The sequence below is a fragment of the Phocoena phocoena genome, chromosome 10 (assembly GCF_963924675.1).
Source record: "Phocoena phocoena chromosome 10, mPhoPho1.1, whole genome shotgun sequence".
NCBI lineage: Eukaryota > Metazoa > Chordata > Mammalia > Artiodactyla > Phocoenidae > Phocoena > Phocoena phocoena.
Genome location: NC_089228.1, coordinates 35,337,741 through 35,365,127, shown reverse-complemented (window position 1 = coordinate 35,365,127; position 27,387 = coordinate 35,337,741). Strand labels below are relative to the sequence as shown.

At 48.6% G+C, this 27,387-nt stretch overlaps 1 protein-coding gene across 3 annotated transcripts in view; it reads left to right on the top strand.

Annotated features, from left to right (window-relative positions):
- The first annotated feature begins 964 nt into the window (after positions 1 to 964).
- Positions 965 to 27,387, top strand: part of CACNA1D (calcium voltage-gated channel subunit alpha1 D) — a 318,421-nt gene continuing 291,998 nt past the window's right edge. For all 3 annotated transcript variants that reach the window (XM_065885465.1, XM_065885468.1, XM_065885466.1), the window contains exons 1-3: positions 965 to 1,031; positions 2,996 to 3,305; positions 7,068 to 7,173. In XM_065885465.1, the coding sequence (XP_065741537.1) occupies positions 965 to 1,031; positions 2,996 to 3,305; positions 7,068 to 7,173 (483 nt within the window). The remainder of the gene's footprint in view (positions 1,032 to 2,995; positions 3,306 to 7,067; positions 7,174 to 27,387) is intronic.

Below are 27,387 nucleotides of genomic sequence, written 5' to 3'. Positions count from 1 at the left end.
CTCCGGGGAAGGACAACGCCGACAGCCGAGGCCAGCCGCGGGAGCCTAAGCGTCCCCCGGCCCCGGCCCCGAAGAAATGCCGGGGGAGGAGCGGTTAATCCGCACCCGGCCTCGGCGGGATCCGCGGGCCCCGCCGGGGGAAGGGGAGAGCACGCCGCGGTACCGAGGGGGTTAAGCGGGAGGCCCGCGGCTGGAGCGCGCTTAACCCTTCGGTGCCCGCGGGTCAACCGAGCCTGGCCGGGGTGGCGGGCCCCCGAGTCCCACGCGGCGGCTATCCCGACCGCGCGGGCCGTGCAGGGGGAGCCGCGGGTCGGCCTCTGATCGCCGGGGCGCGGCGCGGCCCGTGGGAGGCCCGGGGCGGGAGGGGGGAGGGAGGGGGACGCGGCGGCGGGCGCGCAGCGTCGCCAGGGCGAAGCCGGCGTGCGGCGCGGCGCGGCGGGCGCGGAGCTAGCGAGCGAGCGCCTCCGTCCCCGGATGTGAGCTCCGGCTGCCCGCGGTCGCGAGCCAGCGGCGGCGCGGGCGGCGGCGGCGGCGGGCACCGGGCACCGGGCACCGCGGCGGGCGAGCGGGCGGGCATGGGGGGCGCGCCGAGCGGCCCCGGCGGCCGGGCCGGCATCCTCGCGGCGTCCCTCCGCTAGAGGGGGGGACCAAGCCAATTCTCCTTTGCAGCAAAAAATTACATGTATATATTATCAAGATAATATATACATCCGATCTTATTTTTAAAAAAAAAGTTTATTTTGCTCCGATTTTGAAAAAGAGGGAGCGTGGGTGGCCAGCGGTTTTTATAAATTATTCTTATTTTCTGTTATCTGTCCCCGTCCCTCCCCACCCCCTGCTGAAGCTTGAATAAGGGCAGGGATCGCGGCTCCTACCTATCGGTCACCCCCTTGCCCGTTCCTCCCCTGCCCCAACGCCTAGCACAGTGCCCTGCACACAGTAGGCGCTCAATAAATGTTCGTGGATGATGATGATGATGATGATGAAAAAAATGCAGCATCAACGGCAGCAGCAAGCGGACCACGCGAACGGTGAGCAGCCAGAGCCTGGGCACCCGCTGCCAAATCTAATCCTTGTCATGGTCCTCCTCTTCCCACCCCCCTCTTCCTTCTCACCCCCCTCCCATCTCTGATGCGCTGGTGGGTTGAGGGGGTTGGAGAGGATGCTTCTAGCTCGGTGTCATCTACACAGAAAGGGGAGATGCGTGACAGCCACTCCGTTCTCCCCTTCAGGCCTTGAATGTCAGAGCTAATTCTGCATTTGTGGGGTGGGGGCGGCCGTGGAGTCCGTGGAGTACTGTGCCGCCGGAGGGGCGGCAAGCCGAGGTGATTCGGCTTCAGTGTCCTCGGGCTCAACTTTCCTCCAACGCTCTCGAGCGATGGAAAGGGGGTGGCTATGAGTCTTCACCCGGAGCCCCCTTTCCAGCCTCTTCACCTCCTTCCCCGGCCCCTGGTTAATTAGGAAGAAGGTCTCTGGTGGCATCCGGAAAATTCTAGGATTGCCAGGTTTCAACCTTCTCGCCGGTGGGTGAAGCATCCCCCTACCCTTGAGAGGGAGGCTGGGTCTCGGAGTCGCCGGCCAGGGGGTCGGGTGGAACGCGTATTCCCGCTCGCAGCGCCGCTGTGCACACGTCGGTAACCTAGCAATGCCCGGAGAGTCGCTGCCGCTGTGAGGCTCTGCGCCCCAGCCCGGCCACGTGCAGTTACCATGCCGGCCCGGCTGGGTCGAGGGAAGGGGGCGCAGCTCCTGGCCAGCCCTCTACACTCCTGCCTGGAGGTCACTGGAGTCCCCCACAACCCTCCATGGGCTCGCAGCCTTCCCGATGACCGCTCCCCAAGGGAAGACTTGGGGCGACTCCTCCCCTGGCTCAGACCGTCTGCTGCCCAACCCCAAGGCCCCCTCTCAGGCTGCTGGCCAGGCAGATGTGTGCTCGTTTTGACTCTTCCTTGCTTTTTCCTGAGCAAGAATTGGTTTTGCAAACGCCCATCCCTCTACCTCTGCCGCCACGCTCACTTTGACTTCTGTCTCAGTAAGGAGGTTGTGACCAGAGGCAGGCAGGTGCCGGGGAGACCTGCCTGGGACTTGGCCTGACCCCAGGCTGGAGAGGGCTTTGCACACGGAACCCTCTTGGGGTTCTACCCTGTGTGCACTTGGATACCAGCCTACACTGAGGTGATTCCTGTTTAGGCCTTGAGGGCCCCTGGCATAACCCAGCCTGTCTATCCTAGGTGTAAGGGTGCAGGCTGCCTGCCTTGTCTGTTTCTTTGGATGCTGGCTTGGCTGCTGCAGCTGCAGTTTAAAATGCAAAAAAGCCCTAAAGATGTTTTCTGTTTTCCGAAGACTGTGGAGGAAATGAGTCCCAAGCATCATGAATTTTCATTTGGAGGAAGTGTCAGTGCATAATCTAGGCATTGGTTATGGGGCTTTTGGTATTGCCCTGGTGCCGGTGGAGGATTTTTTTTCCATGCTGAAAAAAGTGCATTGGTGGCTATGGAGAGATTTTGGAGTAACACCCTGAAAATGATTAAGACTGTTGAATTATTGCCACTGCTTTTTTTGTGTGTGTGTATGTGTCTGTGTGATGGTAGTTATTTTGAAGAAAAGCTGTTGTATGTATCTGTTAACTCATCAGAGATACATGGGTTTTAAAAGTCAGAAAAGATTTGAAATAAATGTGGGAATGACCTCAGTTTGTCTGAAGGAATGCACTGAAAGACTCCTTGTGAAGACACGGCTGTAGGGAGTTACTGACCCATTGGGCGTGATGCAGCAGTGGTCCTGTGTTACTGACACTTTGGGCAGGGCTTGCGGACTTTCCTTGCTACTCTTGCTGGCCAAACTCTGCTTCTGAAAAATAGGACACGAGGTTTCAAATGGAAACATGGGGATGATTTCCCTACTGTTCTTGATGGGAAAACACTTTAGCTTTCTTCTGACACTGGATTCTCATTGTTTTGTTTTGTTTTTTAATTTTCCCTTTTCTCCTTCTTCCCAGAGGCAAACTATGCAAGAGGCACCAGGCTCCCTCTTTCTGGTGAAGGACCAACTTCTCAGCCGAATAGCTCCAAGCAAACCGTCCTGTCTTGGCAAGCCGCGATCGACGCTGCTAGACAGGCCAAGGCTGCCCAAACTATGAGCACCTCTGTACCCGCACCTGTAGGATCTCTCTCCCAAAGAAAACGTCAGCAATACGCCAAGAGCAAAAAACAGGGTAACTCGTCCAGCAGCCGACCTGCCCGCGCCCTTTTCTGTTTGTCACTCAATAACCCCATCCGAAGAGCCTGCATTAGTATAGTGGAATGGAAGTATCCTTTTCTGGGGGAAGGCTTTCTCGTTTTCTCTTTTACCATCTGTTCTTTAAAAGGATTTGCTTTCTGAAATGGCACTTACAAAGTGATAGCATTTTGGAATGTGAGCAACAGAAGAAGTTGTGTGTAGAGGGTTTCATGGTATATAATTTCCTATCTCCTCTGGGTGTAGAGGGGTATCTCTCTGGGTAAGTATAGGCTCCTCTGTGTGTGTGTGTGTGTGTGTGTGTGTGTGTGTGTGTGTGTAGTGGTGGGGGAGGGAGTGACAACCTGAAACTTCAAAGTGGTAGATAATTAAAATATGAAATTAACCTTTGGTCATTTGACACTAGATGGTTAGTTTCAATGCACCATTGTTTTTTGGCAGTGGTATGCATTGAACCTATTGCAAATAAGGTATGCTGATTAAAAAAAAAAAAACTGTACTAGAAATAAATACATTTTTGACCTTTAGTGGAATCTTCTCATTTTGACATTTGGAATTTGCTTCGGAAACTCCAATTAATGCTAAGATGGCTTGTAGATCTGACATTTGGTGAGTCTGATTGTTCAGGTAGCTACAAATATGAACACTTGCTTCATAGGGAGGGAGCAATTTGCTCATCAATGCTATGACTTCCTGGAATTTCCTTTTGACAAGTTCCAAAACAGCATTTGAAACGTGAGCGTGAGGGAGCGTGTGAAGGGAGAGGTTTGTATGTGCCTCTTCTTTCAGCGCCCTGTGGGTTAGAGCACAGCCCTCTCAGCGGAGGAATTTACAGTTGCTGCCTTTATAAAAAAATTCTGTCTGTGTCCTTGGACTGGAGTTACATTTCTGGGTGTCTCCTTTGTATTTTTAAAACTGAACTCCAACTGCCCCAGGAGGGTTGTTAGGGCCCAGATCTTGGAAAACTAGGGTGTGCTGCCTGCTCAGTCCCTCCCCTAAACCTGGAGGCCAGGTTCCAGTGCCTGTCACCCTTCAGAAAAGGTTGACTGAGGCCTTCTTTCTGAGCAAATGGCTTTCTAATTAGGTGATTCATTGGTTTGGGTGAAACACAGCATTTCCTTCTCCCAGAAGTGTATTCGGAGTTGACCTGGGCCTTAGAGCAGTTCCTAGGCTTAGGAAGGAGTATGAATAAAGGGCTTCCCCACGGAGGCTGGGGGGAGGGGAGGGGCGGTCATGCTGCAAAGGGAGGGGGTCGGTGACCCGGGCTAGAAAGTGGAGCTGAAACCCCCGTATCATTTGAGTGCCTAGCTAGGCAGCTCTTTGCACGCCCTCTGTCTTAGCTGGCTACTTTCTGTGCTCTCAGAGAGTTAAAATGAGGTAACTGTCTAGAGAGGTTTTGGAGAGAGTAGCCAAGTGTAGGATTTGAGGGGTTTTCATGTGCTTTTTCCTTTTTAGAACAGATGTCTCCTCTCCAGAGGGAGTTGCCGTGTCTCTCACATGGCTGGGGTTGTGTGGATGTGTTTTCTCTTTAGGTTCTTTTTGAGTCTGAGGACGAACACTGGTGTCGGCCCAGGAGGGAGCCGGCTCCACAGGGTGTCCCTCAAGTGGCATGGCAGCAGTCAGAGGCACAGACTGTACTTAGCTGGAATGATCTCGTCCTCCTCAGGTTGGCTTGACGTGGCTCTGGGTAAGCAGAGGCCTCTCGGTGGGGTCATTCATTTCATGTGGAGTGAGGCGGGAGGCCTGGTGCCGTCTGTGCACAGTAGTTTCTCTTTGTGCACAGTAATTTGTATATAGTAATTTATGTGAATGGAGTGAATTCCTGGATGGTGCTGCCGACTCCCGTTCCCGCACCGCCAGACATGTGTGCAGAAATCAGGGGCTGTGGCTGCCAGTGCAGGGAGAAGCCGCCCCTACAAATGGGGAAGTTTGCAGAATAGATCCTGAAACGATACATGTTTGTTTTTTTCAAATGACAGTTTTCTTCAGGTTCAGGGAGCAGGCTATGGGCAGCTTCCTAAAGCCAGCAGTGCCAGGCCCTGTCCGCACTGGGAGAGTGAGTTTTTACCTGCTGTTTGCCTTTACATGCAGGCAAAGCAGAGTGTCCTGCACTTGGGGAACGAGGAAGGAATATTTAGGATCAGACCCATCCGTTTCTCTAACGCTCTGTTCTGCTTGGCTTGTCAGAATCTTGTGGCAGTGGGTTAGGATCCACCGGTACCTGGCGTCTGAAACTGGACCACCATAAAGAAAACGAACTCTTATGTTTGCTTTCCTGAACAGCATCAGTGCTTCTCAGATTTGCTGGTTTATCATTTAGGTAGCAGGAAATTAAAAAGGCAGAATGGTGGTGTGGGGGAGGGGAGAGACAGTAAGTGTGTTTCCATATAGGATAGCCCTGGGGCAATTGACTTTTAAAATTTTGGAAGGAACTGCCCAAAGGAAAAATGACAAGGAGATTCTGAAGTCTTTTTAAGGTGGACTGCCTTAAAGTTGGGTCCCCACATAAGAGATTTTGTAGTACTAGATGAGTTCAAAGAATAACTACGAGGGAAGGATAACTGGCTTTAAAAATAAGCCCATCAAATTAGTAAGGGAATAATGTCTTTCACGTCCATATTTCAGTGAGTGTTAAAGTTCTTCAAGAGACTGAGGCTCCATGAAACTTAACGTATCCCCAGAGACATGAGGGGTCTCTGTTTCCTTCAGCATCTTTGGATTTCCCAGAAGGAAATCAGGATGAACAGAGAAGGTCTGTGCATATGCTCAAAGCTTTAGGACTTGGAGATGTTGAGTGAAACCGTGGCCTTGCCTTTTGTGGGTGAGTGTATGGGAGAAACAGTGTCATACAACCAAGCCCAGGGTTGGAGATTAGATTGGTGCTTGTGAAACCTTGCATTTGGAAAGGCTGAAAACCAAGAGAGGAAAAACAGTCATTTTGGCAGATGTCAAATTTTGTATTGCCAGTTTTGACAGTGTCTCTTAATAACAGCAGAAGGTTTAAGCAAGTATCTGTTGAAGGCTGCTCTCAGAGTGATTCTTCCAGACAGACCCCTGAGATTTAGAAATGTTAAGTTGAACTCTGTAAGTATCTGGTGGTGATTTCTTCTGGCCTTTTATTTAATTTGTTTATAAATTGAACAAAATAACAACACGTTATAAACGGAGCTCTGGTCTGGCTCTAATCTAAAATAGTGATAACTGCTGATTAGTAAGGAAGGAAAGCGGAGGAGGGAGGTGAAGCCTGGCTTGCTTGTTACAGCGAGGGATTGGAACAGCCACAAGACGGTCACAGGTGGAATGGAGAAGGTCCTTTGTGACTTGTCCTGTCCCAGTTCGGACAGGAGATTCAGACTGACCCAGCCAAGAACAGCCTCCAAGAAAACGGCTGTAACACATGGTGACAAGGATTTGTGGAAGAGGTTTGTCTCATGATGGCTCTTCTTTGTGTCTACAACAGCCAGAAATTTAGCTCTCTGAGGCCCTTGTTGCTGTGAGAATGACACGAAGCAGAAACCTGTTTCACACAGTGCCCCAATTGGATGTACTTTTAGGTTTTCATATAAAATGTCCAACAGAAGAATGAGTGTAACGTGATCCTTGCAACAGAAGAAAAGGGCGTGGAGACGTCATTTGATAGGAAGATCTGCTGTGAGTTGACCACTAACTATTACTCCTGCTGGAAACCTTGTAGTCACAGCAGTCAGTTGAATAAGGATTTGTGGGTAAAATTTTCATTTAAAAAGCAGTTCAAAAGTGGTGTGATTGGGAGTGTGACGAGAGAGATGGTTTACGTTGGTGTAACACATATATACCTTAACAAAAATTTTCAGACCATTTGACATATTTATATTATTGGCTATTTTTGCCAATTGCGTGGCCTTAGCTATTTACATCCCATTCCCTGAAGATGATTCTAATTCAACAAATCATAACTTGGTAAGTGTCCTTAGAGTTGCTGCTTGTCCTGATGTGTGCTTATCATTTACCTCTATACTGAAGCTGGAAGCTGGCGGCTGGCTTTCTGGGTGGTTGAAGTTAACAGCTATGCATGTGATGTTTCACGGAGCTTTGCAACAGTGGTGTGTGTTTTTTTTTTTTTTTTTGACCTGTATTCTCAAATTCATACTGAATGAAAGTGTTTAAAGTCATGAATCTTGCATAAATAGATGTCGAACTTTTCATGGAAGAGGTTTGTAGCAGATTTAAAAATAACTTTTCTTTCCATATAGGCTTTTTTTGTCGACCATTCTTTTCCTGGTAATGTTAGCTTTTTTTTTTTAAATCCAGTGTTATTTGGGAGTTGTGGGTACTATGGTTAATTTTTCTGGTAAGTAGAGAGTTGTCATAGCTTCTGTACCTGAACTATTAATTTTTACAGAAGTAGAACACAACAAAACTAATCCACGTAGCGCATAATTTGGTGAATGTACAGTAGAGTATTGAAGTTCCTTCACTTAGTTCTTTGAAATGCTCCAAGATAAAATGATTCTATGGTGAAATAAATTGGGATACTTCCATATACCTTATTGCTCTCTTAAAGATTTATAGTGCATATTAACTCAGTAAAAGCTCCAGGAAAGTCTGTAGTTAAAAAACCAGTTTCATTTTGTTTAACTCAGCTAGTCCCTAAAAGTAATTGGTCATGGATTCTTTAAACATTTGTTTGGCAGAGTGCATCACAGTGTTTCATGGAACTTCCTTTGGGAAAGGTTGATATAGTTTAAAAAAAAGCACTGGAGTGGGACTAGGAGTTGTCCCAGTGGACTGTCGACTGGCTGTATTTTGGGGCATTTCCCAGACCCTTTGTGCATCGCCGTTTACCCACCTGTCAATTCGGGGGATCGGATGAGAAGATCACCAGGGTTGTTTTTGCCTCTGACATCCTGTACTCTTTCCTTGATGATTCAGAAGCCATTTCAGGATTTTTCTGGTGCTGCAGCGTCCTCTTTGCAAGGATCAGTCCTTCATGAGTTGAGGCCGTGCAGCAAGGAGGTGAATGAGGGGCTGGTCCCGGATAACAGGAGATTCTCCCTTTTGTTTTGCTTTCCCCTCTTTTAGCTGGTTCCATTCGGTTTTGGTTTCTCATGCTGAAGCTGTATTTTAGTGGGGCTGGATGTTCTTAGCTGAGTGTTGTAAAGTCAAAACTAGTGAGGGGAGAGCTCTGCCGGGGTCTGTAGATGTTGACATTATTTATGCTTTTATGATTTTAGACTTCATGGTTTATGTACAGGACTTCATGTTACATTTAAAATGTGCGGCACGTTTCAGATGTAGTGTGATGTCTCTTCACATTTGGGCTTTTGTAGTCTGATGTGTAGGGAATGTTAAAAAATTTTGGACACTGCTACTGAAAGTACAACTGTAAATGGGAGTTGGATACACATGTAAAGACTTAGTGTTAGTATATATTTATACTGTGCTAGAGATGATCTGTGTGACTGGATATTTTAAATAGCTTCTGATTTAGTTGTAGACATGTGACTTTAGACAATCATTTCAAAGGAAAAGCAGAAGTAGTGAGAAGCCCCCATCAATGGGGCTAGATCATCACAGTCTAGGCCACAGGTGGTGTCAGCCTTGTTACCAAATTTAACAACCTGGATGGTGACCCAGTTTGTTGCTTTTTGTAGCTCAAGAGAACATGATTAAACAAACTTAGAAAATAGATACCTTTCTGAAAGGCAGATTAATTCAGATCCATGGAATAATTAATGTAGCTGCATGTGTAAGTCAATTAATATTCTGATTTTTTTTTTCCCCAGGGAAGTTGAGGGCACTAATATAAGTACTGTCGGACCATTTGGATTTCTCAGCTAATAAGTGAGGGAATAAAACATAGGAAATGGATAAATCTCTCTTCCTCCCCCGGCAGTCCCTCCCCAGTGGATCTTTTATTGACAGTTCTTAAAACACCGGCCTTTTGTGGGTGGGAGAGGGCAGTGTGTTAGTTTGGCAATCCTTTCTAAAAAACCCAACATATATTTCTTTGACCTCTTAACATTCTGAAACTTATAGCATTCAAGTTTGTGTCTTGTGTTCACTTGGCTGGTCACATGGCCAGACGAATTTAATCTCTGCCTAACTCTTTAAATATTTCCTTTCTCACTGTGGGAAGGGAAGATCTTTGTGGATTTCCCCCTGACTCTTAGCAAGGTCCCATGCCATGTCAGTCGTCCTGCCAGGGAGCCGTTTTTTTTTTTTTTTTAAAAAAACATTTGACCCAATTTGTACCAAAGTGATTGCTCTATTTTTGGGATCAGTTTAGAGGCAGCTGAAGGAAGCTTGTTTTTCATCTGTAGTAAATACCTTTCAATTAATGTGAATGGCAAAACAAAGGGCAGAGACTGATACGGATTGCAAAGCTGTACGAGTCAGGGAGCTGGTGGTTTCCTTTGCCTCCAAGCTCTGTCGGGAATGTAGATGTTGAGTGCTTAGAATACAATTCAGGGCCAGCTTTGTGGAAGATGTTTCTGCCTGTTACAGGTAGTTTGCCGTGAAATTATTACTTTTGTTGGGTAAGAAATGTGGCCATCTCCCTTCGTCCAGTGTGCGTTTGGTCTGGGTTGTACCTAACTGAGCCAGCTTTGGGGATTTGGAGACTACTACCTTGGGGGCAGCAAGTTTTCCCAGGGTTAGATTAAAAAAAAAAAAAATATATATATATATATATATATAAACAATCTCAAGTTTCTATGCAGCTTTCATTTGTGGACTTGCAGAGACTAGTGGAGGCTGCAGCCATGGAAACGGTGCAACTCAGTTCCCACAGCAATCTCCCTCCTAGATCAGTCGGTAGCAGGATTTCCTCAGTTCCACTTATTGAAAGTGTATATCATTTATTTAATTTTTTTCTTAGCATGGGGCAGGGGGTGGGGAGCGCTTCTTTATGGAGTGTCAGCGTGGCGGTGATCACAGTCCTGTCCCTCACTGTGTTGGAAAATGCTTTATTTCGCTTCCCAAACTTCAGTTTCTCATAAGTCGCAAACTGACTGAACGCTTCAGTCTGGGCATCCTGCTACTGGAAGTCCCACCCCACCCCCGGGCCCAGTTCTCCATAGTGCTGACCGGCCTCAAATTAGAACTGTCTGAAGAGGGGCGCCCAGCTGCCAGCCCTGACCTTCCTTGATGTCTGCAGCCACCGAGGGCAGGGCGCGTGGCCTAGGCCACTCTGTCCCTTTTCCAGGTGCTCAATAAATGTTTCTGATACTCAACGAGAAGGTTTACTAAGTCTTTGACCCCCTTTTTGCCCCCTTTTGCATCTTGCCTTTGTGTTTTTAGACTGCTGACACTTGGCCTCTATAAAGCCCCTCATGTGTTCCCCTTCCTCTCCATTCACATTGCGGTCAGATGGCTTTTGCTAGAGGAGTGATCCTGAGGTTTCAGGGGCGACCTGCTGTCCAAGGGAAGGCTGGGTGCTCCTTGGTCTACCCAGCCTTTTCTGGTTCACCTTCTGTGCCTCTCCTTCATACCCACCCCCTACCCCCATCCGTTAGTCCACCAGCTGATCGTAAACACCCCTCCCTGGTCTTGTCCACCTCCTGGCCTCTTCTCCATCTGAAATACCTCTTCCTCCCTACCACCCCTTCATCACTGTCACTGTCCTTAGAGCTGCTCAGGAATAATCGTAAAGGATGTCTCTTCTGTGAAGGCTTTTCTGACCCTGATTAGAAGTAACACTCTTATCTGAACTGCTCCGCCGGCACTTTGCATATAAAACACCTTATAGTTTGGTTATTTATGTGCACATCTTATCTTTGTCTTATCAAGCCTCTTCAGAATACAACTCACAGTGAATCATTTTGGAACCCCAATAGCGCCGAGCCTGACGGTGTGTAGAAGATGTTCATAAATGCGGGTTGTTGAGGACCACTGAATGAATGCTCTCAGGAGAAGTTCCTCACCCGGTCTTTCCTCTGAGCCGTACTCAGGATTTCCTCGTGTGGCAGGTTCCTCTGCGGACTCTTTCGAGGTCCTTGGCGGGGGGTAGGTGAGAAGTTCCACGTGTTTACTCCTGAAAAGCTGAGGGTCTCGTGACCCTGCTCCTCATGTACCCCTGGCTGAAGGCACCGTGGGAGCTGCGTTTCCGAGCTGAGCAGCCTTATACGTTTTGTGCTCCAGCTCCAGGGCTCGGAGTGGCAGAGCGGTGAGAGCATCTCTGGGAAGCAGTGCTGGCTGGGGACTCCTGTCAGGGGGACCAGATGCCTTATGAGGGCCAGGAACGCTGTGGGACAGCCTACTTTGATTGCATTCTCTCCTCCATGGCCGAGATTCCCACGCAGTGTTTCCTGGGCTTAAAAAGCGAGTTCATGGGCTCTGCATGGCCCATAGTTTAGCATCTCACATAGTGAGTGGTGTGAATTGAAATACCTTGAAACACAGTTTCATAACCTGTCTCTTTGGGCTTTGCCTAGAAGGTGGCTTTTATTTCCGTACCTCATCTCCGTGCCTTTGCTCTGTTGTCTTTCTGTTTGAATTGCGAGTTTATTTCTGCATGCCTAGATGCCGTTTTTCTAGGACAGCTTGTGTGCTGCCCTCAGTTCAGCCTTCTCTGAGCCTTGTCCCCGCCTTCCACCCCACCTGCCCATGTGCAAGTAGTACTTGCTTTCCTCTTTGCAGATATTCACCCCTTTCCGCCTTATTCTGTAACTGCTGTGGGAAGTGGCTTGGTGTGTGGGGTGCAGTTCTGCACATGGGCTTTGGGCTCTGACAGCCTGGCCCTTTGGCTGATGAGCTGAGTGACTTTGTTTTAGTTTTTTTAAGTTAATTAATTAAGTAATTTTTGGCTGCACTGTGTCTTAGTTGCTGGGCTTTCTCTAGTTGCGGCGAGCGGGGGCTACTCTTCATTGCAGTGTGCGGGCTTCTCGTTGCGGTGGCTTCTCTTGTTGTGGAGCACGGGCTCCAGGTGTGCGAGCTTCAGTAGTTGTGGCTCGCAGGCTCAGTAGTTGTGGTGAACTGGCTTAGTTGCTCCACGGCACGTGGGATCTTCCCATACCAGGGCTCGAACCCGTGTCCCTTGCACTGGCAGGCGGATTCTTAATCACTGCACCACCAGGGAAGTCCCGAGCTGAGTGACTCTGGATGAAAGTAGCATATGCTGAGTCTGACTGGTCTCGACGGTGTTGCGAACTTAACCCTTTGCGGGCGCACGGTAGGCACATCAGGAAATGCACGTGGAATGGGTGGGTCCATAAATGAATGACCGTGTGGGGTTCCATGGCATGTCCTTATAGATCAGGAGCTAATTTTCAGCAATTGGCTAATGATTAATGTTTGCTCGAGAGGCTGACTTTCATTGTCCAATATTAATGAGAATCCCAGGAAGCACCTGTCAGAGGTTGCCTTGAATTTCAGGATTGTGTATTTCTCGGCAAATTTAACTCTTTATATCTGAAGCAGGAGAGAAGAAAGACAAATGCTTGATACTTCTTGAATCCCTGCCTCATAAGCTGGCTTCTGTGTTCAGCACTGTGTGTGAGCCAGGTGTGAGAGGTTGTACTTGGGTGGGTGTGTGTCACATTTCGTGTAAAGGTTGGTGGGGCAGCAGAATGCCCACAATAGATGGACTTGGGGAGTAACATTTAACCCAGAGCTGGTGAACCCGCTTATGCCTTGTACAAGTAATTGCATCTCTTTTATCGTCTTGCCTCATATTGACAAAGAACAAGTTGCCCAGATTGATGTTTTATTGAACAGACTTGGATTGAGAATCGGCAGTTTTTCAGAAATCAAACCCAAGTCTTAAGGAATTCAGATTTACTTCTATTAAAGTTCCTTAAGAGGAATTCCCAAACGGTCCTCACCCTTTTGGTTTGTTAAAAAGCGAAACTCATTTCTTTATAGACACACCTCGAACACTGGAACTTCCCTGCTTAGACCCTTGAAAAATGAACCTGTCTTGGAGTGAGGATATGTTGGTGTATTGGCCAGAACTTGTTGGATTACAAGTTGCAGAAACACAAATTGGCTTAGTTGGGGAAAAAAAAAGTATGTGTGTGTGTTTGTAATTTATTAACTTAGGTAACTGAAAAGTCCAAAGGGTAGAAACTGTTATCAGACACAGCTGGAAAGGGGGCTTAAAAGAGGGTCTCAGGATCCCACCCTGCACCCCAGCCTTCCCGTCTCCCAGGCACAGACTGGCCTCCAGCGGGTCCCTCTCACACACTGCCTGAAGTGTGCATCCCGTCAGCCCACTTTGGGGAGGGTCTTTGGGGAGATGCATTCCTTCCTTAACCTCAGCTCAAGTTCAGTATTTTAAAATGATTGTGTGAGAAACAGGAGACCCTTGTAGCAGATTTGTGGGTAGTTTCCTTTTTTAACCTTCCCCATCAGCATTTAACTTTTAACTGTCTGCAAAACGTGAGAAGTGCCTGATACAGAGGGGTCAGCTTGCCCAGCTGCAGAGACACTTATGTCTTGTTAACTACAGGTGGTGGTGGTGGGGTGGGACTCCAGAACAGACCCTCAACTGCTCCTCCCCCAGGAAAGTCTCTAAAGAAATTGCAGAGGCCCTGGGATGCTGGTGGTTGAGCAGAGTGTTACTGTTGCTTGGACGATGTGCCCCGGGAAGCGACATTGGTGGGTTTCCTTGCCCTGTGGGGTGGCAGTGGAGGTTGGCAGGTCATTTCAGAACAGACGTGAGCCTCCTGTCATGCTCACACTCCTGGGGCCCTCTGCCATCAGCACTGTAGGATGTGTCCCCAAGTCCTGTTCCGCCCATGTGATTGAAATGAGGAAAGGTGAGATTGGTATTCTCACAGCTGGGGTTCTTGTGGGCAGTGTGGTGTTTGGCTGGGCAGGCAGAGCTGGCACTGGGAGGTGGGCACAGTGAGAAAAGCTGAAGATGGGGTTGGAGGAGGAACTGTCTGAGCGAGGAACTGTCCTCTGTCTCTGTGTGTGTGTGAGAAAGCTGGGGGAGAGTGTGGTGGGTGGATGGACTGCTGGGTGTTTTTGACAACACACACCTTGTAGCATGAAGCCCTCTTCTGGAGATTTTACCTATGCAGGGTTCCAGACACTGCCCAGGCTGGGGAAAATGACTTTCTCCTCCAGAACCTCAAAGCAGTTATTTCTGCTAATTTCTTTTCCCCCTCCCTACTGGCTGAGTGGCAAATTTAGAAATCACCTGTTGAAATTATTGAATGAGTGAACATGAGAGTCAGGCTGGAGCGACTTGGCAGGGGGTGACCTGAGGGAGGGAAGGCCGGCTCCAGACTGCTCAGGGAAGATGTAGCTGGCAGATGGACCCAGCCTGGAAAGGAAGGAGGAGGTGTCCTTGGTCAGCTTGGCCTGTGGATTCACAGCAGGCTGGGTGTGAGGCTCATGCTTTCCCTGCCGTGGTCATCTTCTGAGGGGCCCACCGTGCCTCCCTTCCCTGCACCCATGGGGAGGTCTAGCACGGCATACTCACAGATATTTTTGTAGCGCCGTAAGGACCTTGTTTATAAGACAGGAAGTCAAGGCACCATTATTCAACAAATATTTATTGAGACCTGCTCTGCAGAGCATACCAGACTTATGCGTCCGGACTTCTAGCCCGGCGCTGCTATGGGCTCCCTGTGCCCGGTCGCCCTTTCATAAGGAAAGCCCACAGCATGAGGTCCGAGAAAGGCCTTCTTTGTTTTTCATATTTTGCATTCTTACAGTAAATCATCATTCAAATTTATACAAATAATACACGAATACATTCTTCTAAACTATTAAAACGCTGCAAGTAAACAGAGTCTCCTTTTCCTTACTCAGCTCCTCATCACAGTAATCAGTTTCAGAATTGTTTTTCACTGTGTCCGTATGTGTATGTCATCTGTGCATTTTGAAACCTATATCTATACAGTTTGGGTATTTTAAGTCTTACACAAGTGGAAACAGTGCATGCATTATAAAGCTTCCTTTTTTCCCACTTGATGTGTCTTACAGATCTTTCCGTATCTGCATGTAGAGATCTAACAACTCCTTAGTTGCCGTAAAATATTCCGTGTATGTGCCATGGTTTGTTTAATTGTCCTCTTTCTGATGAGCAGTTAGGTTAGTTCCTAAAGTTCTGCTGTTTCAAACAATGCTGCATTGAATATCCTTGTGTGTGTTCTTTGTGTGTACAAGTAAACTGTTCTCTGGAATAAGTACTTAGAAGGGAACTCTCTGGGTGGGAGGACAGTGCATTTTAATTCCATACTTACTGCTGCATTGACTTCCACGAAGCCTGTACGATTTACGCTCCCCACCCCGACAGCTCCTTGAGGTCAGCCGTCCTTTAACTCTGACGAGTGATGTCATTCATTCCTTGTCTTAGGCCATGGGAAAGGAAATCTTGGGGGGAGGGTACAGCCTCTCTCTTGGATGTCTGGTAGGCACCCAGAGCATCTGGTTCGAGCAGAAAGTCCTGGAACTCTGAGCACCAGACTTGTCATCTCTTTTGAACCACAGACCTGGGTGAAAGGCACCAAGGCTCATTATTCTTTCCCTTGCTTTGGGTGCACGCACTTGGGGACCGTGCTTCTTTCAAGAGAAACATTCATTCCAGGTGGCTAACAGATAAATAAGTCCCTAAGGCAAAAAACTGAGTCTCAGGGTCACTTTTGCAGTTTGCTGGCTACAGCTGAGTTCTAAGACGAATTCCTCCTTTATGTTCCTTTTAGTGGTGGAAGAAAAATATCTCACCTGGTATGTTTCTGCTGTCCCGTGGTCTTTGATGATTAATTATTCTATTTTCACAGGCAGTTGAACCTCGCTATTATTGTGGTATTTATTATAGGGTTTGTACCCCCTCCTGCTTCCAGAAGCTCTGAGGTGGCTTAGAACATGGAAGCTGATGAAGGATGGGGCAACCTGGAATCAAAACAAAAAAGCAGACTCGCCCAGGTGCTCCAGATGAACGGATCGCTGACACCTGGGCACTGAGCTGGCCGTTAGGCTTTCCAGCAGTGGTGGCGAAAGGGAGCACTCCTGACTTACAGGGTTTTTATCCTCTCAACAATGGGAAGCAGCCACATTCATTGAGAGAGGCATTTTCTAGGAAGCAGTTCCAAGCGGGAATCTACAGCATGGGTCCTTGTACAAGGTACTGTTGGGGCACAGAGAGCCATGTCTTCGCTGTGCTTTTGTTAACGAGAAATAAATGCCCTGCAGGCAGATGGTCTCTGGATTCAGAGTTCCTAAAGGGTTAGGACACAGCATTAAAATGTGACATACTGGAGGCACTTCTGTGTTCTACAGCAGTTTTGCTTTTTGGTTATATAAATTACTATAGAACTAAAGCTGGGAAGATTAAAAAAGGTGTAGTTTAAAACAGCTATCACTTGATCACACATAAAGTACTTTCTGGAGCATTTATTATGTGTAAAATGTAGTCCATTCAACATTCACTTACTGGCTTAACTTGGTTTAAGTCAGAGTACAAAAGGATAGTATGTATTAATGCAAAGAACCCCTCCCAAGCCCTCATTTTGGAAGAGATGTGGTTTTATTATTTTACTCTAATGTGAACTAAAGAAGTGACCAATGTATTTTTTTTTAAATAAATTTCTTTCTTTCTTTCGTTCTTTTTGGCTGCAGTGGGTCTTCGTTGCTGCGCTCGGGCTTTCTCTAGCTGCGGCGACCGGGGGGGCTACTCTTCGTTGCGGTGTGCGGGCTTCTCATTGTTGTGGCTTCTCTTGTTGCAGAGCGCAGCCTCTAGGAGCGTGGGCTTCAGTAGTTGTGGCACGTGGCCTCAGTACTTGTGGCTCGCGGGCTCTAGAGCTCAGGCTCAGGAGCTGTGGTGCACGGACTTAGTTGCCCCGCGGCATGTGGGATCTTCCCGGACCAGGGCCCGAACCTGTGTCCCCTGCATTGGCAGGCGTATTCTTAACCGCTGCGCCACTGGGGAAGCCCGTGACCAATATTTTTAAAAGAAAACATCCTCGAATGCTCTTCAGTAAATAGATAACAATGGGGTATCATGAAACACTGTTTATACTGAAATGACTCCTTTCAAATTGTACAAAAACAGCTTGACTGATTAAATGGTTAAAATGCTGCCCTTTTATAAGAGTAATTAGTCCCTTAGTCTTTTTTTTTGAGATAATGCGAAAGTGTGCTTCTCTTTGGGCATTCACAATTTCTGAATTATTGAACTATAAATTAATGATGAATCTATCTAAAGCTCTTTTCATAATTTTTATCCGGTGGGAGTGAAATTAAAACATCTAGAGTTCTAAATTAGAATGTGGGGAAGTGGTGACACCCAGCAAGAATTTGGTAAAAGAGAGGTGTTTAAGAAATCTTTTTCTAGAAAGCCCCGTGTGGTCGCAACTAGTTTGATCCGGGCAGAGAAAGCTTTGGAACTATTTTAGGTTGGCCAGCTGAATAAGCTAATTGATAATCATTAAAGACAGGGTGTGGGATGAGGGGGTGGGGGACAGGAGGTTAGATGCTGGTTCTGATTTACCCTGGATGGTACTGAATGTGAATCACAGACTGGTGAGGTTGGGATTGGGAAGGACCCGGGAGACCTTCAGGGGGACACATTCTTTCTTCAGACCCAGCAGTCGACTTGCTTAGGGTCGCACAGTGAGAGAGGAGTCAAGTGGGGACTGAGGCCAGGGCTCCTGTCTCTGGGTCTGTTTCCTTCCCACCCTCACTGTTACAGCCCTGAATCCAGGTTGAAGTCAGGCGTTTGCCATCTGACCGGTAGGTCTGAGGATGCCAGGGGCACTTGTGACATCTGGAAAATCAGATGCCAAAAGAGTGTCTCTTCAAGGCAAGCTGGGCATTCAGCCAGTTTCTTTGTCCTCCATAAGATAGTTTTGATCATTCCTCCCTCCCCTGTTTTACTTCATAAATTATTCTCTTACTTTCTTCATGCCTGTTAACAGGCAGGAATCATTTGGCCATGGACGGCCTCATTATCTTATGGAAAGAGCCAGGCCGCTGGCCAGTGGGTGTGGGAGGGCAGGAGGGAGTCAGCAGGCCTGGTGACAAATGCTGTGGGTCTTTCCTCAGTCATCTGGTTCTGGTGTGGCTGCCATACCCTGTCTTTTTGACCATAACTGGAGGCACAGAGATAATTGCCTTTGTTACCAGCTCATGGCTGACACCTGCTGAGCTAGGTGGGCTTTGTATGTATAATCTCCTTAGTTCTCCTTTAATCCTCACTGTAGAGTCTTGAAGAAGAGACGACTGAAATCCTCATTTTGCAGGTGAGGAAAAAAGGCTGGGAGGGGTCAAATTGCTTCCATGAGGCCTAGTAATTGGCGGGGCCTGGATCCACATCCGGGCTTCCTGACCTCAGAGCTCACACTCCACCACCAGGCGGTGCAGACAAGTCAGGGATCACAGGCTCTTGCCGTCTAAACGCCCGGCAGCGGAGAGCAGCGCAGGGAAGGCCGCGGACTAGAGCGACGGCAGGCACTCCAGGTGGGTCTCTGCGCAGGCTTCACGGCCTGGTTTCGCTTAGGGCTTGGAACCCAGGTTCGGGGACTGGCACCGAAACTCCTTGCATATGATGCACTCCCGTCGCCCAGAGGCGTTGCCAGGTGGGGTGGGGTGGTGGCTGAAGTCAGGGTGGCCCTCTGCCTGTCTTCTGAAGCGCCTTGTGAGCCATCCAATTGAAATGGGAGTTAGAGGAGTTTAAATTAGGGCATTAAGTAGATTTTATTGCATTTTAATTCCTTGAAAAGTGTTACTCGTGAAAGGAAAGCGTGGGGGCTCTTGGGTAGGAAGGAGCGAGCAGTTAGGCCGTGGCCTCCGAGTCACGCCCGCCCGCAGTTCGGCGCCTTTGAGGGGCCAGATGCGCCTCCTTGCCCAGTCTGTCCCTCTTCTGTCAAAGAGGAGATTAAGCGGCTGGCGGGGTTAGCACAGACCCTGGCTCCTAGGGTACGTGGAGTTGCAGGGTTCACTATTCCTGGGGCTGGGGCGACAGTCTGGTGCGTCCTCAAGCCTCCACGCGGCCCGCCCTGGGAGGTAGGGGTTGCCGTCCTCAGCCTCACAGGTGAGGAACCTGGGCTGGGAAGCCGGACCGCTTGCCCCCGTCCGTCCATGAGGAAGCGACCCCTCCAGCCACACCAGACGGGTTTCCTGGGCGGACAGCCTGCTGGGTTAGGGGTTGGCTTTCCAAAGCCATTTTACGGAAGACGTTTTCACCAGACCCGTTCCGTCTGTCCCCTGAAGGGCCTGAGACGTAGCCGTCAGAGAGGGTGTGGGGGGGACCTGGTGAAGCAGTGACGGAAAGTTACCCACTGGTCGTATGGAGGCCCTAGACCTGGACTGCAACCCGTCTTTGCTTAGACGACAGTCAAGGGCTGCTGATTTCCCTTGGGACGCCGAGGAAAGAAGGGGGCTGGGTTAGCCATCAGGATCTGATTCCCACAGCCAGGAAGCCTGAAGCCCCCCCTCTACAGAGAACAGTCCAGAGCCCAGTCCTCCCGTGAGGCTTGGTGGCGTCCCTGCCGACTGCTTCCTCAGCGGCTTGGGAATCCACTTGACCAGCTGTGTCTTGTTCCTGCTCGGCCCAGGTGGGAGGCTCTGGCCAACTCTTGATTTAAATGTTACTCAGGAGAGAACAGAAAACAAGTGCTAAGGAGCAGAACAGATGTCAGGGGAGTTCTGGCCTGATTGCCGCGTTCTCAGAAGGGAAGGTGGGGCAATTCCTAGAATTGGGGTAGTGGAGTCACCGCTAGCACCGTGAGCTGCCATCAGAGCGTCTGATGTGCTCTCACTGCGACCTCGTGCGTCCTGCTCACAGATTACAAAGCAGGTCTCTGGGCCTCGGCCGTTAAATGATCCCCCCTCCCACCCCACACCAAATAGCCAGGATGTGGCAGAGGTAGGACGTCTTGGGCCCTGCCCACCACACGCAGTTCCAGGGCTTATCGGGGTCCTCCCTGCAGGGGGTTCTGCTGGGCGACTGAGGCTCACAGAGGGGATGTGACTTGCCAGAGCTAGGGCTCCCCAGGACCTGGGAAATTGTTTGTCCTTCTTGGCCAAGTGACTTCAGTTTCTTTTTCTTTAATTTATTTATTTTTGGCTGCATTGGGTCTTTGTTGCTGCGCGCAGGCTTTCTCTAGTTGCGGTGAGCGGGGGCTACTCTTCGTTGCGGTGTGCGGGCTTCTCATTGCGATGGCTTCTCTTGTCGCGGAGCACGGGCTCTAGGCGCGTGGGCTTCAGTAGTTGCGGCACACGGGCTCAGTAGTTGTGTTGCATGGGCTTATTTGCTCTGCGGCATGTGGGATCTTCCCGGACCAGGGCTCAAACCCGTGTCCCATGCATTGGCAGGCAGATTCTTAACTACTGCACCACCAGGGAAGTCCCTGATCTCAGTTTCTTCACCTGTAAGATGGGAGTAATGGTGATAGTACTGCCCCATGTGTTGAGACGATCAAAAAGGATTTTGTAAGAGAACGTTCTGCACCATTAATTTCCCTACATGTCAAGCCTGGCTTCTAGGGCTTTCCCTCATCTGACTCCCTCCCTCCTTCCCTTTCAGTCTGTGTTATCCTATCCTTTGGAGAGCAGAGACTCTGGAGGAAATAGATCTGGACCTGGGTCCCAAGGTTTGCTACCCACTAGCTTTGTGACTGAATAAATTGTTACCTCCCTTGGCCTTAGTTTTCTCATCTGTAAAATGGGGTTTAGTCATACTTGTCTCACTTTTAGCAGGGGGCCTTTGAGGAGTGAATCAAATGACGTGTGAGTGAGCCCCAGTTCACCAAAGACGTTATTCAATCAGTCAGGAATGGTGTCAAGGGGAATCTCTGACCTCCCGGTGATGTTCAGGGTCCGCAGTGTCTGAGTATTGGGGGAACCTCCTTTCCCTCAGCCCTTGTGGTGCTGTGGGGTTTTAAAATCAGCCCCAGGCCACGCCTGTTAAGTCCCCCAGTTCTCTCACGAGTGCGGCATTTCTTGGCCCTAGGATTTTTGTTTCCCTTTTCCTTAGTGTGGCCTAGTCCGTGGAGGTGGGGGGGAGCGTCCCCCTTTCCTTCTCTTCGAGGGGGGGCCTCGTCGCTGCTTCTGGCCCGAGGCTGGGCGGCCATTGAGGCTGGAGATCCTGACGTGGTCTTGACTCCTTCGCATCCTGGTGGTTTGTGAGCTTGAAGTCCAGCGCCTTCCCTGGGGAGCTTCAATGGACTAGCCCCGGGTGGGAGCTGCCCTGTCCCGTGAATCACACGCTTGCTTGGTTTTGGTCTTATGCTCTTTTCTTATTTCCAACAAGAGTGTGACCTTTTGTGGGCAGGGACCCAGTTTGCCCTCATCTGCATCCTCCTCAGCTCCCGGCATGGGGTGTTTGTAAACGATGGACCATTTCGTGAAGCATCACTGTGTCTACGTCAGGTGCTCTGAGGTTGCTTTATCGCTTTGACTGCTTTCTTAATATGGCCTGATGGTCTCTCTTTGCAAGCTGGGAGCAGAGCACTGGGGAGATGGATGGAGGGATGGAGGGGCACTGGCAGCAGGACAGAGAGACAGAGATATGGGAGAGGGAGAGATAGAGATGGGGGAGGGGGGAGAGACATGGGTTGGGGGAGAGCGAGAGAGGGATATTCCCTTAGGGAGAGACTGTGATTGCTTAATGAAAACATTGGAACTTACAAAACCAAAACACAGTGAGCTCTTCAAAGCAGTTTTTTTCTGAGGCTGCACCTTAGTCCCAGTGCTGCAGGAATGCTTGTTTTGAGAATTGCTTTCAGAGCCAATTCCTACTTTTCATTTTTCTCTGCTTCTGGAGAAAAATGAGGTGATCCACGCTGATCACTGACCTTATTCACCAGCATTTTCCTAAAGAAATTCTTGGGTATTTGTAAGAAAGTCAAATCTGTCTTCAAAGAGAGCCATGTTCTCTTATCTTTGAGGCTCTTGAGAGGCGTGTGTCCTGGGCTCTGGAGAAGGTGTTCACTGGCATCTTGGAGTTGCTCTGAGGGGTGGCAGTATTCCCAGCACCATGCGGCCTGCTTCCCAAGCTTCCTCCTTTGAAAAGAACAACACTTGTTTATGTGATTCTAGTGTGTTGATTAAACAGAACAGCCTTCCTACTTTGTAGTCACACTTCCCTAAGTCTGTAGTCTCATCTGGCCTGACTTCTCCTGGTGCCAAGAATCTGTCCGCCTAGGCTTTCCTCTTTAGCCACTGGCCCCAGGAACCACGGTCAGGTGAGGTGTTTCACTCCCAGCTGTAGCCTGGCTTTTAAAGGCCTCCCTCATCCCTGGCAAGGCAGTCTTTCACGTTACCCCAGAGTCAGGGGACGTGGATGTGGGCTTCTTGGGAGCGGGGATACCTGCCTGACCCCTACCGGGATTTGGGGGTCCTGGGTACAGGTGTAACTGCCCCATTCATAGCTGTCGTGTGGGTGATTTACATAAGTAGACAGAATTCCTTCAGTTCCCAGGAGGGCTCCTTGGGCTTAGAAGAATATGTGAGTTTCCGCATTTCTTCTTTTCTTGCCTTTAAAAAAAAAATGCACTTTTGATCCCAGTTAGGTTAGACTTTTTTTTTTTTTTTTTTTTTTTGGCGGTACGCGGGCCTCTCACTGTTGTGGCCTCTCCCGTGGCGGAGCACAGGCTCCGGACGCGCAGGCTCAGTGTCCATGGCTCACAGGCCCAGCCACTCCGCGGCATGTGGGATCTTCCCGGACCGGGGCATGAACCCTTGTCCCTTGCATCGGCAGGCGGACCCTCAACCCCTGCACCACCAGGGAAGCCCAGGTTAGACTTCTTAATCTTAGCTACAGCAAAGAGAGCTCCACTCTCGTTCTGTGTGAAGTGTGCGAGACGATGGAGGCTTCTTTAAAAATAGCCCCTCATTTATAAGTGGGGAGTCTTCGACCTAAGTCATGTTCTGTGCAGGTTCAGGTGGTCGGCATTGGCACCTGGCGTTGGGACCTGGGGGCAATAAATAACAGGGTTAATTGGTCTTCACTAAGTAGGTGGGATGAAGGCATGCACATTGTTTTTTTTTTTACATAGCCTTATTGAGATATAATTCACATACCATACAATTCACCATTTTAAATTATACAGTTCAGTGGTTTTTATCATTTTCAGTCATGCAACCATCATCAAAATCAATCGTAGAACATTTTCGTCACCCTGAACAGAAACCCCATATGCATTAGCCATCACTCCGTATTTCCCACCAACACTCCTTCCCTTCCCCAGCCCCAGGCAACCACTAATGTGTCTATGAATTTTCCTATTTTGGACATTTAATATAAATTAAATTATATAATATGTGATCTGTCAAGTCTGGTTTCTTTTACTTAGCATAATGTTTTCAAGATTCATTCATGTTGTAGCCTGTATCTGTACTTCATTTCCTTTTGTGGCTGAATAATATTCCATTGTATGGGTATGTCACATTTTCTGTATCCCTTTGTGAGTTGATGGACATTTGGGTTGTTTCAATTTTTTGGCTGTTATGAATACCGCTTCGAGCATTCATGTACAGGTTTTTACGTGAACTTATGTTCTCAATTCTCTTAGTATCTATACCTAGGAGTAGAATTTGCTGGGTCGTATGGTAGCTTTAACATTTTGAGGTACTGCCAAACTGTTTCCCAAAGCAGCTGTGCCATTTTACATTCCGACCAATAGCGTATGACAGTTCCAGTTTCTGCACATCTATCCTGACACCCGTTAATGTGTACCTTTTGGGTTCTAGCCATCTTAGGATATGAAGTCGTATCTCATTATATCTCATGACTAATGATGTTGAACTTCTTTCCTTGTTCTTATTAGCCATTTGTATATATTCTTTAGAGAAATGCATATTCAGATCCTTTGCCCATTAAAAAATTTTTTTTATTATTGAGCTATAGCAATTCTTTATATATTCTGGATCAGTCCCTTTTCAGATATATGCTTTGCAAACATTTTCTCCTCTTCTGTGGGTTTTCTCTTCATTTTCTTGATGGTGTCCTTTGAGCACAAAAGTTTTACATTTTGACAAAGTGGCATGTACATTCTTAGAATCTTAGAGCTGGATAGGGCCTTCGTGGTTGCCTGTTCTAAATCTCTTGTCCTAGTGATGACATGCCCTGTGGTCCAGAGAGGAGGTGCCTTCCTCAAGGTCACAGGCTGAAAAAGTCAGGACTGGAGGTTAACCTCTGGGAAGCCTCAGTTTCATCCCCACTGTTTTCTGAAGGTGGTAAGTTTAGGTGAGTAGGGAAAGAGTTGGCAGCGCTGAACATTCTCATCTTCCTGGAAGCCCACAGACTCCAAACTCAGCTCTCCTTATAGGTGGAGACCCCTCCGCATGGTTCATTTGTTTTAAAATAGAGGAGGGTCCTGTCACATTTGGTCCTTTCTCTGGGAGGGTGCACTCTATGAGAGACTAGCGTAGATCAGTGCTGTCGGGAGTGGTCGTCACTAGTCACCTGTAGCTATGAGAACTTAAGTTAAAATTGACTCAAAGTTAAAATTTTATTTTCTCAGTCACACGAGCCTCATTTGCATTGTTCAGTATCCATATAGGGCTCTCATATGGGACAGCACACGTAGGGAATGTTACCATCGTTGCAGCAAGTCCTGTTGGATGGCGCTGGCCTGGAGACATTTATGCCCTGTGCACTGGCATTCTGTCCTCACTTCTGACCCAGGCTGGTGCCCTGGACTCACAGCCTTGATCCATCTTCTGTATGTTCCTCCTGCACCTGCCACTCGGAATTCCTATGTATGTAGCTGCCTCTGGGCTTCTTGGCAAGGCCCCTCCTCAGGTTGGATGGTCTGTGGGTCCCGCTGGCGGAGATGCTGCTTTTCTGTAGCTTCTGGACTTGGTTGCTAGTAAAGAGACCAGTGTGTTCCCTCACTTCAGCCAATGGATGTGACTTGCAGAAACCCAGCTGGAAGATGCTTGGAGAGGAGTGTGTTCTTTCTTGGAAAGGCTAACTCCCGAAAGTGAATGAATGAATGTATCGATATGCTCTGTGGACGAGAGGAAGTGGTTGAAGAACTTTGGAGTTTAGTTCTTTTGGTTGCATTCGTGGGTAGTCTTTGAGTGGGTCCTTGCCTTTAGAGACAGTCGGTCCCAAGGATTTGCAAGATTGCGAAGGGATGCAGGGAGGGAGGCAGGAGGAGTTGGAAGCCCAGTGTCCCGAGTCAATGACATGGCAGATGCTGGCCTTGTCCTGTTTAGCGCCCTGTGGCATCACCTTCATTTCAGGTGCCTGTAATCCTGAGGGCCGTCCAAAGCACTGACCGCAGGGTCACTAGGGCTGCACAAAGACTCTCAAAGGAAGTGCTTTATGTAAAAGGATGGAAGACACCATGGTTGTACCAAGTTGGAGCATTAGAGCAGAAATGAGCCTAGAGGATATCAGAGAGGAGAAGGGACTGACCCAGGTCACGGCAACTTAGTGGTGGCCAAACTGATGAGAACCCGGGTCCTGTGGCATCTGGCCTTAAGCTCATTCCACACGCCAGGGTGTATTTCTTCATTTACACAAGGGACAAACACAGTGACTTCTTGGAGGTGTTGCCCAGGCTGAGACATGAATTAATTTAACCCACATGAGGCTCTAGGTCTTGCCTTCAAGCCTTTGTCTGCTGCTCACGTCATTTCAAAATATTAAGAAACCTTTCAATTAAGGTGGGATCACCCAGGGTTCTCATTCCTTCTCTACATCCTATCTCCAGGATCTATTTTCTGCAGGGAGGTCTGTCCTTGACTTTAAAGAAAGTGTTGGGAAACAGAGACTTGTTGTTTTTGAGGTCAACCTTGTTCACCGGGCTTCGAGAGCCTTGAGGGCAAGGCCAGCATCATCTGTCACCACTTGGGGACTGGCACAGTGCATTCAGATAGGGAATATCTGTGGACTTTCCCCTTTTCAGGAAAACTTCCCTTTGAATGGGTTTCTGAGGTATGAGGTCCCTTCTCCAGGTGGTCCTGAAACTTTGTCGGTTCTAATTTGGAAATAGTGACCAGAAGAAATGGGATCATTTTTTTCTGTCTGCAGGGAGAGTTGCGCGTTTTGACTTTGAACTTTATAAGAGCTGGATAACTTTCATGTTTGTATCGAGAAAGTGAGGGCTACTTTTTGCTGAATTGTTCAGTAAGTATACAGAACCCAACAGGACATGCTGGGAAGAATTTCCAGAGCAGTGAGGGGTAAGCAGGGAATTGTGGAAGGAATTCCAGGCCATAAACACAGAATATCTCGCTTAGTGGTGGAACTTTTCTGCTCTCTCCTCCAGAGGTGGCAAACAGTTCTTTTCAAACACAAGCTTAATGACTACTGTGCCAACACACCAAACTACAAGGTAAATTTATGTACCAGTTCAGCACTAGAAATGCAGTTTACAAAAGATCTGCACGACAATCTTAAAAACAGGTTGAAACATCGTAGGCTCAGCTGGTTTACTTTTAGGTTAGTTATTAGGGACAAGGCTGCAGGGACAAGATCATCGAGCAGGGATGTGACCCAGGTCAGAGCACCTGTCCGTCTGGCATTTGAAGCCTCTTTTTGGGTTCATTTTAATTAATTTCTTGTTCAGCTTTTACCAGGACCTGAGTTTCTCTGGTTGGAGCAGAGAAAGTTTTCAGGCTGAATTACTTGGATCATTGCCTTTGTTTTCTTTTTCACATGGCCTGTGGATATCTGGCCTTTTCAGCCAAGGAAAATGGAAATGCTTTTAAACACTCACTTGCGCCATGAATTTCAACCATATATTAATTTGCTGCTTATTTGATTTTCATATCTTTTGAGAAGCAGTGAAATGACACTGCAGCAGGCCTTTGAGGTCCTTTGGAGGTAACTCGGGCCTGGAGCTGGGGGAAGTGCGGCCAGGGAGAATGGAATTGTGCCCTCCCACCCGTGTCACCGACAGAGCAGTTCTCCTCCCCTCCCTCCGTCCCTCCCTCCCTCCCTCTCTCCCTCCCTCCCTCCCTCCCTCCCTCTCTCCCTCCCTCCCTCTCTCCCTCTCTCCCTCCCTCCCTCCCTCCCTCCCTCCCTCCCTCTCTCTCTCTCTCCCTCTCTCCCTCTCACTTTCTCCCTCCCTCCCTTGTGTGTGTATTTGAGGTTTGCACTTAAGATTTCATTTGGGGGCTTCCCTGGTGGCACAGTGGTTGAGAGTCTGCCTGCCGACGCAGGGGACACAGGTTCGTGCCCCGGTCCGGGAAGATCCCACATGCTGTGGAGTGGCTGGGCCCGTGAGCCATGGCCACTGAGCCTGCGCGTCTGGAGCCTGTGGT